Source organism: Thamnophis sirtalis, unplaced genomic scaffold, assembly GCF_051295495.1.
Source record: "Thamnophis sirtalis isolate CommonGarterSnake01/CBP01778 unplaced genomic scaffold, rThaSir2_p1.2 scaffold_9, whole genome shotgun sequence".
NCBI classification, from domain to species: Eukaryota; Metazoa; Chordata; class Lepidosauria; order Squamata; family Natricidae; genus Thamnophis; species Thamnophis sirtalis.
The window spans coordinates 25,356,963-25,369,652 of record NW_028261389.1 but is presented as its reverse complement, the minus strand read 5'-3'; the positions used below and the strand labels follow the sequence as shown (position 1 = coordinate 25,369,652).

The window sequence follows — 12,690 nt, the reverse complement described above, 5'->3', positions numbered from 1 at the left end:
GACGTCTCCATGAAGGCCAAACACCCGCCCTATTGCTATAGGCCCTGGGGGAGTGAGGTCATTAAGGAGCGACACACGAGTCTCCGCCCCTTCGCTATCAAAAAAGAGATCGCGGCAACGCCCCTCCCACTCCGCGACGTCACTGGTAGACATTTGAGCGGCCGGAGGGAAAATCCCTTCAAGTCCAACCTGGGCGGGCAAGTGTCCGGGGAGCGACTCGCCTGCTCCTTTGTGTATTGTGCACGCTTCGACTTCTTACCAGATTGAATTCAGGGGTCCCCAAACCTGGCAACTTTAAGATTTGTGGACTTCAACTCCCAGAATTCCTCAGCCAGCTTTGCTGAGTTCTGGGAGTTGAAGTCCTCAAGTCTTAAAGTTGCCGAGTTTGAAGACCTCTGCTCCAATTCTTACACCCCCATCCGCACAAAGGGAAGGAATGAAATAAAACTCGTGGGAAATCTCATGTCTAAATTACCACTATACTTGGGACAGATTTCCGTTTTGCTTTCTGACCTATAGGAAGATTGTTTTTACACTTACTTGTTTTCTTATTTAAAGCATTTATGTGGCCACCCAACTCAAATATGACCTGACAGGTAGAAACATATAACAGAAAATACTGTATAAGGCCAACTAAAAACAGTTGCAAGAATTGATGAGTGATTAGGGACTTGAGTACTTGGCGATCTTTGGGTATTTTTAATTTAATTTGAAGTTGCCGTTGAACCCATTCTTAATTACAGGTAGTCTTCGACTTACAACAATTTATTTAGTGACCGAAGTTACAATGGCACTAAAAAAAAGTGACAAGACTATTTTTCACACTACAGTTGCAGCACCCCCATGGTCATGTGAATTATATTTGGATGTTTTGACAACTGGCTCACGTGATGATTGCAGGGTCCCAGAGTCAAGTCCTCATCTTTTGCAATCTTCGGACAAGCAAAATCAATGGAGAAACCAGACACACTTAACTGTTGCTAATTTAACAACTGCAGTGATTTAGTTAACAAATGTGACAAGAAGAGTCTTAAAATGGGGCAAAACTTACCAAATTTCTCAATTAACAACATAAATTTTGGGCTCCACTGTTGTAAGTTGAGGACCACCTGTATTTATATATGTACAGTATTGTAGTTTTCTTAACATGTTTCATAAGAAAGTTTTATCCCCACTTTTTAGCTAAGCTGTTTGTTTCTAATAAAGGCACTGCACAATCTTGAATGCTGAAATCTGATCTGACTTCCCCAGAGACTGTAAATGTCATGCAACTACTGTATCTAATTCAGAAACTGAAGAGGTACAATATAGTTTATATGCAGAACATTGTTATGGCAAACCCAGCAAAGGGTCTAATTTTGCGGAATATTAGTCATGGAGGTCTGTTGCAGCAAAGGTAGTCATGGTGATCTGTTGCAGACACTTATGGTTCATTAGAAATTGTGGTGAATAAGATTTCAACTTACCATAGCACATCTCATACTAATATGTATTGTGGTGTGAACAGACATAAAGTGGTTTCTTGCTGAAACTGGTATTTAGCTTACTGTGCTCTGCAAACTCAGCCAATTATGATACCACAAACAAAGGCTTTAAAAATGACTGTGTCTGTTTTCCTGCTTCTCTTTCGTACTTTTTCTTTCTTCTTTGTGTTTTCCCATCGTTCATGTCTCCTTTTGTGACTTCCCTTAAAAGAGTTCTGAATGAGAATGTGTTCCAATTCCTTTCACTCATTGGGTTAGCCTGTGTTTTGTTAAATTATAATTTAACCATGATATCTAGGATTGACATGGCACAGTAAAGTCATAAGCCAATGTAAAATGTGTCTACAGATCCAATGAAAATGAAAATATTTTCTATATTTTGTGAAACTGTAAAATCAATAGCTAATATTGAATATAGGGTTTTGCTGTCTGAACACACAAGACAGGTTTATCCATAAAAACATATTTTAATTCCAACAATTAATTAAAGATCATATATCATTGTTGCTCACAACAGTAATATACAATTCGCACAAAACATGGCTAATCTGACAAGAATGTTTTGCAGGCTGACTATATGTGTATGTGTGTGTGTGCGTGTATAGACATATGGTTAGAGATAGATATCTTTCTTAAGGAATTTAATATAGCAGAAGTCATGCAAATAATTTTAGAGCAGTAAACACAATAGGAGCAATCACTTGTTGACACTACCAAAATCATTCAATACAGAAACATTAGTCAATTGATATATACATACACTGTATTTTTGTTATTCTTTTTGTGGTCCCTTCTGAAATATATTACAGCATTGCTCCCGCCTTACCAGGTCCTTATTAAAGACAAATCCAAAAATAGGATTTAGAGTACTTTCTACCAATACTGACCACCAGTATAAATTCTTGAGATATCTACCTTAGATCCCTATATTTGAGGCACTTGACCATTGGTTGAGAGTTGGGACAGGAAAAGCCAACACAAGTATTCTCTCCAAACCAATATTAATTCTGATCCAGAATTCTGGATCATTCGAAGTCAGAGGTTTTCTTCACCACATAAAACCTTCCTGTTGCATTCATATTTTAAATAACCATAAAAATTATGAGTTTTAATCTGTGTTACAGGAAATGCTAACATTACAGGAGAGCATAAGATACATTGGGGGGGACTCAGTTTTTGTGCAGTTTTTCACCTCTATAAGCACCAGGCTGACTGTAGCTTTTGAGGTCTATAATTAATTCTTTGCAGAGGATAAGACTTCAGAGTAAACCATCAGGTCCTGTGCAGTAAAGAAACTGATTAGAAAAGGCTCTCATCACTACAAAAGTTGAAAGGCATCAATTTAGAAGCATTCCCTCAAGGATCTGGAACTCCTTCTGTAGTGCACAGCACCACCAACAATCAATTCAAGCAGGACAGAGGATGCATATTAATATAAGCAAGGTTTTTTTTTTAAAAAAAGATTCAATGTATTTTATTCTTTTATTACCCTGGTGTGTTCCAAACATTTTTTTGTTCTCTGCTAACTTTTATTGCAAAATCAGTATATGTAAGATCTATACAGCAATTAAGCCATCATGCTAAAACTTGAAGCTGACAAAAAATAACACTTTTGAGTACAGCTATAAAAGCTTAACTCCTTTGTGCCACAACACCATTGACATAAAACAAACAGCCAACTACTGACCTAGATATCAGCGCAATCCTTGGCAACAAACCCCTTAGTTATAACTAATACTATTTTTTTACATGGGAGATTGCATTGACAGAACAACAGGTGTCACTAAAACCACTCATTTGATTTGCTGATGTAGGTTAACTAAAATGAAAGGAAACAAAAATATTTGTAGTTAGAAGGAAATGGATTTTCATGCTGCTTTGCTACAAATAAGATTTGAAAGAAACGGGTTTATATAATCCCGTTTATATCATAATCCCATATCAATTTAAATTTCAGTCAAGAGGTGGATCACATTCTATTATATGCCTTATCAGTGATACAATTTAAAACTGATCTTCTCTTTCATTTTCACTCATAAGTTGCATGTACTTAACATTGTTAGTTGGTCTGAATTCATTAAAATAATTCAGTCAAAATACCAACATACTCTGAATCAAGCACTGTATTTCTTTTAAAATTGTTTTAAAATTCATTCCCCTCCTTCAACATCTCTCTAATCTTCCACAAGTGCTATTCCACCCCTGTTTCCCATAACGTTTAATAAGTGGGATGTTGATTTCTCAAAATTCAATATTTCTCAACCTCAACAACTTTAAGATTTGTGGACTTCAATTTTCCAATTCTGATTGGGGAATTCTGGGCATCTTAAACTAATTAAGGTTTAGAAATATTGCTCTAAGCCATAGGTGTCAAACTCAAGGCATACAGATCGGATCCAGCCCAAGGGGTGCTTAGATCTGGCCCATAGGACCACCGTGGAAACAGCAAAGAACTGGCCCATGGTGCTTCTATCAGAGAAAACAGAGCTTGGGACAGCAAACTCTGTTTTCGCTTGCAGGAGGCCATTGCAGCCAGAAACGGAGCTCAGGAGCCTGTTAGAGCACTCAGGCCACTACATGAGTGATGTTGAGCTGGCCACGCCCACCTCAGCCATGCCCACCCCAGCCCCCCAAGGTCAAACACAACCCTGATGTGGCCCTCAATGAAATTGAGTTTGACACCCTATTCTAAGCTGTTAAAATATGCCTAAGTCTGCACTTTTACCCATCCCCAGCAAGCAATGAATAGGCTCAATGCAGTAAATCTGCAGGTTCTCTTAAAAGTTCTAGTAGTTTAAAACACAGTTCCAGAATTAAGAAATGGAGTCCTATTCAATCTGTAACATTTAGTCAGCTTCAAACCTCATCACTAACCCCATGGCTATTTCGGAATAAGTTTATTTATAGATGGAAAATGAATACAAAGTCAGAGCTTTTTTTCACCACTATTTGCTGGACTGACTTGGCAATTCAAGTTTTAACCTCTGCTCATGTTTTTTCTCCAGAGCACGATTACCACATTCTTATCTTGCTATTTCCATACCATAGTACCTAACAGAACAAAAGTGCATAAAAAGAATGAGGAGAATCAGGACAACGAATCATTCTGGGCTACTCTGATCAAAGAAAAGGTCATATTTTGCTGTGTATTGCTGGTGAAGAAAAATTATCTGGCAATATATAGCTTTAATCTATCAATTTAGATAAAGATTATATACTATAACAATATTCCTAAACCCTCTTTTGATCATATAAAATTAGGGAAGGAGTGAATGAATTATTTTCAAGTGGTTTTTGTTGTGCTTTCTGGAGTGCAAAGGATACAGTGATACAGGATTTCAGCACTGGAAGTAGTGGGGAGAATCTGACACATTTGGGGTGGAGGGAATTTAACTGAAATGCACTGAATTAAGGTTTAGGATGCCTGTATTGTTCTTTTTGGTGAAAATAAATTACAGAAAATACCATGCAAACTAATTTCAAATTAGTTCGCCCTTCAAATTATGATGCCTGCTGGAATATAATGTTATTGGTACCATATTAATGGGCAACTATCTGGTTTAGAACAAGGGTAATAAACCAGAGGAAATCTTTGCATGAAGAATTTAAAGTATAGTTAGTTTGTTTTTTTCAAAAGAGAACACAGTATCTCTGATAAATATCTTCACTGAGACCATAATGTTGTAAATAAGTGAAATGTACTTTCCAGCTCCTAGTCAATTTGCTTTGTCATTTTTCTGTTGGCATTGTAAGTAGATTTATCTTGGAAATATGCTGTAGCAATTTTAGAAGCATCTTCTCCACAATCACTCAAAGCATCAGAATAATGCTAAAGATCTTAAATCACATTGTGTGTGTGTGTGTGTGTGTGTGTGTGTGTGTGTGTGTGTGATGTAGTATTTGTGCTGATAAATAAATAAAGGGAGACTAGTATAGATCTATTTCAAGCTATTTAGCTCTCATCAGCTAGCCATACCCTTACTGGGATTCGAACCTGGGCTATATTACATATTAGGCAGATGTGTTAACCACTAAGCCACAGGCTCTGATCCGTTATCAGCTGAGCCAGGGAGAAAGGTATATATTTAAAGTCACAACCCAGTAAGGGTATGGCTAGCTGATGAGAGGTAAATAGCTTGAAATAGATGTATACTAGTCTCCCTTTATTTATTTATCAGCACAAATACTACACAAATGTAACAAAGGCAACAGTAAAATATTGGGCTTTCTGTCTGGATGGTCTCTTGTGACGAGCCGATGGACAGAGAATGCAAGCAGTTAGCTTCCTCCCATAATTGGGGCATACCAGGGGTTCTGGGAGTTGAAGTCAACAAGTCTTAAAGTTGCCAAGTTTGGGAACCACTGCAATATAGATACAGCCGCAAGCTTCGACTTATCCCGATACATGTGTTAAATGTCACATGAAGAAGCACTGGGTGTCAAAAATGTCAAAATGGTGACTAGGATTGTAGAAGCAAAGCTTCATCTTTTTTTTACTTGCATCATGTGGTACAAATAATTTGATCGAGGTTTTTTTGACTTTATAGGCATATCCAAGTCACATTTCACATTTTATATGCATAGTTCAGATAGATTTAGTGTGTTCCTAAATATCCGACCTTGTGAACTGGGGTTCAACTTACCAAACGTGTTTATCACCAACTATTCTGCAGGGTTTCATTGCTTAGGCTTTTTCCTACTTGATTGTGACTTCTGTTTTCATTCTTAAAAAATAAGTACATGCCTTTTTTTTTCCTCCTCAGCACAAACTCTTTCTCAATGTGCCATATTCTTTGAAGTCCCATCTTACAAAAACAGCCAAAGGGATGATTTCAGAACAGGAAGGAAAGAAGCTGAATAAATGAAGCTATTCACTAGGCATTTGGACAAACCCACTTTTTCGGTGAAAATGAGTTGATAAACTGAGTTTTCATTTGATATTGGGAGTTTGTGTGTGAGAATAAATAACATATTTATGTGACTGGAGACAAGTAAAAACCAGCCACAGTTCTTTGTATGAGGATATAGGTTCCTGCCCATTTAAGTTTTATATTCAATTTCAGAGAAACCTTTCCTGTTAATTGTGCTAACTCTCTATCAGATCTATGACAGAGAATGTTTGAGTTTGATAATTGAGCTTAGAAATTACAATTGCTAAGTTGTGTCATAAAACGGATAACTACATGGTCATCCTACTTGTATGTCCTTTTTCGAAGTGGTCATTAAGCTAACATGGTGGTGATTGCTAAGCAAATCATTATCCACTATGTGCTGGCTTTTGCCAGAAACCACAAGTAAATGCTGGTTTCTGGCAAAAGTGTTGTACGTTGCATTGACTATGGTCATATGTGGGCTGGTGGTAGAGTGCCCAAAATGCAGTCATGTGACTATAGGGGGAGGCAATGCCAGAACTTTGAAGCCTAGTTTTAAGTAGATTTTGTTGGGAATGTCTATCATAGCTTTGAATGGTTATTAAGTGGTCATTAAGTCAAGAACTAACTATACTATACCAAAATATGACTATTATCCTCTCCAACCTCTTTACTCTTCTGTCTTGTAATACTGTCCCATCTGTATGTATGAACTTACTTTTATCTCTACTAGCCTTCCTAGAATAGGACGATTAAGGGTAACTAACATACAACTGATGAGTGAAAATTCAATATTGGGAATTCTTTTTTTTTTTTTAGAAAGTAGTCAAAGACAAAGATAAGATATCATGTATGACTGGCTTGTTTGATTTAATGCATATCTTTTTAAAAGATACTGTACAAATGGCTCCTGTTGGAACTGTACAGCAAAATCATATACAACAAGAGTAGCAGCAGATGTTAAATCATTATTAGTTAGATGACCTAGGTCGCCTTTTGGGTTATCAAGTTATTTATAATATGTTTGTTGCATGGTTAGCACACAGATGGTTCCAGAAGCTTGTTATTCGCTAGTCTTTGCAGAATGATAGGAAATAGGAACTTGGATGAAAGCAATCTCTCAATTAGGAAATTGCAGACACAGCAAAAGAAGTGGACCAGCCATGAAGTCTATTAAGATCTTAATAAATCTTGCCATAGATAGACCATGATCATGTAGCTAACATTTGGCACAATGTTATCTTAATAGTAAACCAATACTATCTTGATTCTAAATCTATCAGTCACTTTGCAACGTCAATAAAACGGTAAGTATACTTTAAATTTCAAAGAAATGTAAATGTGTACAATAGAAATCTGACACTGGAAGATGACATCAATTTTGGAAGGATAATCAAAATAGTTGTTGCTATTAATTTGCACTGAAAAAGAAATAAATAGAAAACGTCACCATCTTTCTCTTTCCAGCAGATAACTGGGAGTCCCAGATCCTAGGAATTTATGTGATAATAAGACAGTGGCAGAACACAGAAAAGCCACAGTAATATAGATGGACAAACCCTCCTCTAATTGTAGCTATGCAATTTTAATTTAATGCTATGCAGCATGCTCTTCCTGTCAGAAAAGGATGAAAGAATGTAATTGCTGCAATCCATGTCTAAGTAGCCCAGAAAGGATCTCACTTGGCCCCCTTAAACATGGCAGCACTTTGGAAATCTCTCCAAGGCCCTGATCAATAAGAGGGGAGAAGCCATTGGCAACCACACTGGAAAAAGCAGAGAAACACAGGTAGTCCTCAACTTACGACAATTGCACTCACAATTTCTGTTGCTAAGTGAGACAGTGAGTTTTGCGCCATTTTAATGATGTTACTTGCCAGACTTGTGAAGTGAATTACTGCAGTTCTTAAGTTACAATACTTTGTTAAGTGACTCTGGCTGCCTCATTGCCTTTGTCAGAAGTTCACAAGAAGTGATCGCATCATCCCGGAACACTGCACCTGTCATAAATATGAGTCAGTTGCCAAGCATCTGATCATGAGGATGCTGCAAACGGTGGTAAGTGTGAAAAATGGGCATAAGACACTTTTTTCCAATGCTGTTGTAAGTTTGGACAGTCACTAAATGAACCATTGTAAGTCGAGAACTGCCTGTAGCTTTCATCCCATTATATGAGAATTGAAAGATTTGTGCAACAGTCTCTGTGATTTGGAATTTTTAAATTTCTTATCAAGAGGATCCATCTACAAGCTGTTTTCCTTCCCTATAGTCCTATAGTATTTATAGGCCAGTATCGCTAAGATGGACATATGTCCTTAACTGTTTTCACAAATCCCATTTAACTTTCCTTTTTCCTTTCAAAACAAAACAAGCCCTCACGGTTGAACAGGACATGCACAGAGTTAAAAAACCATTTGTTTTGTTTCTTATATTCACAAACGTTACATCACAATAACTGTTTAGATTAAATCCTGTTACAAGCTTAGCTCTAAACCTGACATCACAAAATAAATGGCTGGGTTCTTATAACATGCTATGCCCAGACAAACCACATTGTGGCTCATTGTGTGGCCTGGTTCTAGCATGTTGTGGGAAGTTGGCTTTAGAATGCATCCTTAGTTTGAAAAGAAAAAAAAAACACGATTCATACACTTTTAGTGCTGCATGGTCCTACATTCTGAACCACTGTTTGGCAACTTGGCAATTAACGCACACAGGACTTTCAGATGTGATGTTATAACAGCCCACCTGCTGTCTTACTAAGGAAGCACAGCCACAAGGGAAGGACTGCAAGCAGACAGTCACAACAGTGGTCAATTTCTTGCCCCTATAATAAGCATTGCAACATTCAGTGAAAGGAAGAGGCTAATTACAGACCACACAGCAGGGGTAGGTGAGACTGCTAAGTCACTATTCAGTCACCAAATCGTGCCTCTAGAATATTAAGGTAGTTCAGGCACCTTTGCAAGTGCTGTTGCTTACAATGGTTTAAGTAGCAACTAAGGAGGATTGTCCAGAGCTTTCTTTTGTTACCTTCTATTACAAAAATTGGATTCCTGTATATTCCTGTATATATATATATATATTTAAAAAATCTTTAAGCGAGAAGTAGCACCTTTATAAAAGAATATAATCGTTCTTTTGCGCCATCATCATCACAAATATCTCAAAGCTTATGAACCAGCCATAATTCATTTCTATCAAAGGAAAGTTAGCATGATGAACAATTCTGATGGAATCTAGTGTACCTGCAGTCCACAAAATAACAGCTGATCCAATCAACATTGTTGAGTTTGTGTGGCACTTATTAAAGTTGTCTTCAAAATATTTATCACTGAATAATCCAAGACCTGGTACAGGCTCTGTAAGCATATAGTTGACTCATTCTGAATTTATGGCAAGAAATCACTCTATAGCATATATTTAATATATAATTAAAATAAATCATCTTGATCATAACCTCTGCCTAGTAACAAAATACCATCCTTTCCCTTAATAAAGACCCAGGATTGAACTTTCATATATAACTAGAAATCTTTATCTTTAAAACTCTACTCTGTGGGAACTGTGTGCATCCAGAAAATAAACCCTGAAATTATATAACTTCACAAATGGAATTGACAGTGAACTAACATTGCATTGTCATTTTTTCTTGGAAAAATTAAGCACAAACATAACATTTCACAAGTACCATTACCATGCAAATGCATGTTGAATTTCATTGCTGTTTTAAGTCCCAAACCACAGCTAGCATGCAGATTTCCCCCCTACCCCAAATATTAAATTCTTGGTAATTGCACCTCTTTGGTGTAATCAGAACATTTGGGCAAGATTATATCAGTTTTAAAGAAAGCATATGAACTGAACCATTTTCATATATATGTTTGCACAGTGCATGTTTCAGCAATAAAAACAAAAGAATAACCAAAGTTAACATATTACATTCAATTTTAAATATATCTTTTGGAGAAAACAATTTAGAGCCATCCAATTTATTTAGGAACCATTTTAAAAAAATCCCACCACTAACAAATTGTGAAAATACATTTTCACATTTTTAACAGTCTTATCATTTTTTTTAAATTTTGCTAATATGCAAGTAATCCAGTCCTATATTTCTTATATGTGTAATACAATGGACTTTGAAAGTGGGAAGTATTACAGGGCTCCTCCCAAACAAGAAAATAACAAACAGAACAGAACATTGTGTAATAAAAACCTGATGTGTTGGTTTTGTCAAAAAATTGTTCCATGGCATTCTTGTTTTTTTCAGAGCTTCTGCTCTTTACCAGCACTTAGCCCATCTTCTGCTGGCGTTAGCTACACAACAGCACTTCTGCATCCAGAATGTGAACAACATTCACAGGACACCAATGCACCCTTGTAGTTCCAAAAATGCCCAGGAGTCACTTGTACCACAACATCTTGCCCAAAAGAAGATTCAAGTAAGTGGCAGCACCTTTGGCCCATAACCGCAATGTAATATTCCAATAGGAAAAGAATTATATATTTGCTCAAGATAATACAACAGCAATATTTCACGTGCAGCGTCTCTGATGAAACTTCAAACACTTCCAGAACTTTATACAATGGAGCCTTTTGAGGATGATAAATGAATCGACTGGATCCGTGTTGCCAACGTCCTCTGTAAATCTTGTAGAACATTTTGGCCGGGTGAATCTCCATTTTTGTCATACAGCAACTGTTTGAAAGCTTCATTTTCAATTAACACCATCATATTTTTTAGAAAGTAACCCTCACAAAAAGAAGCTAGTTCTGTGACTCCAAGAAACTGAAGGTGGATAATGAAGGGTAGGAAGAGAAAAAGAAACATAAATAAATATACAAATTTATACAGCAATTGCTCACTGAAGCTAATTCTTCAGTCCACAGTGCTTTAGGCTTATTCAATAGTATCCAATATCTCTTGGCAATCTAAGGTAGAATTACATGGATAATACTGTCTATGTGAGAAACAACAAACGTTGAATTTAATCTGCCCTCCTGATACTAATTTACCAGGGAAGGGGGGGAAGCATTTTTATCTTTCCTTCTTGGTATTAAATACTTCTGACAGGGGAAAAATTATTCTGAGGATTTAAGAAGTCCCAATACAGTAATGATAATTTGGACCAAGTTTGTGTCCAATTGATTTTGTCTGTTAAACCCAAAATCTGATAGACTAGGATTTAGTTGTATTAACAATATCTAATGTTTGTCTCTTGTTATACGGAACATTAAAGGGCTGGGTTTTCTTCCTAAAATTGAACAGAACTGATTTTTTTAAAAAAAAGACTTAATGAAAAAAATCTGGAAATGGCTTTGGACACAGCAATAAGAATTGTATTGTAGATTGACTCACAAATGTGTGGAACTAACTAATGGGAAATATGAAAAAGGATGCTTTCTGAATTATGAAGTGAAAGAAATAATTGATAAGAAAAATATGTAAGACAATGATACCTCAAAAATTGAAGCTGGATGATCCTGTACTGATGGATAAATGTACATGGAATACTTGTGACATTACAGCAATGTGTCCTTTGGGGAATGCATGTATGCATATTATTGTATGCAAACAACGTCATGCTGAAGGCTTAGATCCAAACTATTTATGATCGTTATTAAGAAAACTACGTGATCCAGTCATTTTGCTGTAGTGGTTAAGGTAGCAGATTAGAAACCAGAGACGGTGAGTTCTAGTCCTGCCTTAGGCACAAACCCAACTGGGTGACTTGGGCAGGTCACTTCCTCTCAGCCCTATAAAGCAGCTAAGTACAAACCACTTCTGAAATGTGGCCAAGAAAACTGCAAGGTCTAGTACACCATCAAAGGCACCAAATAATATTAATAATGTACTGAAACTAGTATACCAGGAAGGCTGAAGATACCAAACTGATCTACAATAAAGACCAAATGAAGAACATAAAAGAGGCATGAGAAGACAAAGCATTACATGGCCAGTACATTAAAAAAGGCAGGGAGAACAGATAATAATAAGACCCAGCAATGGTTAAAAGCAGGAAAGTTGAAGAAAGAGATAGATGAGCTAATTCTGGTGGCATAAGACCAAACCTTAAGGACAAATGCATAGAGTGCCAGAATTTAGAAGACAGCAACAGATATCAAGTGCTGCCTTTGCAAAAAAAGCTGATGTAACAGTGGGCTGCCTGTTGTAGACAGCTACTGCAAGATCACACAGACTGACAGCAAACAATGGCATGGCCGAGTAGCAGCAAAAGGATTGGAAGATCTGCAAGAAATACCATTTGCCTGAAAACAAGAATTGGTGGGACTGTAAAATAGCAATAATCATAGAAAATGAAGAAGCTGAAG

General features: G+C 36.8%; 1 protein-coding gene across 2 annotated transcripts in view; it reads right to left on the bottom strand.

The window, feature by feature from the left end:
- Window positions 1-1,931: 1,931 nt before the first annotated feature.
- Window positions 1,932-12,690, bottom strand: part of ABTB3 (ankyrin repeat and BTB domain containing 3) — a 221,861-nt gene continuing 211,102 nt past the window's right edge. For both annotated transcript variants that reach the window (XM_014053732.2, XM_014053733.2), the window contains one exon: window positions 1,932-11,146. In XM_014053732.2, the coding sequence (XP_013909207.2) occupies window positions 10,937-11,146 (210 nt within the window). In that variant the 3' untranslated portion in view covers window positions 1,932-10,936. The remainder of the gene's footprint in view (window positions 11,147-12,690) is intronic.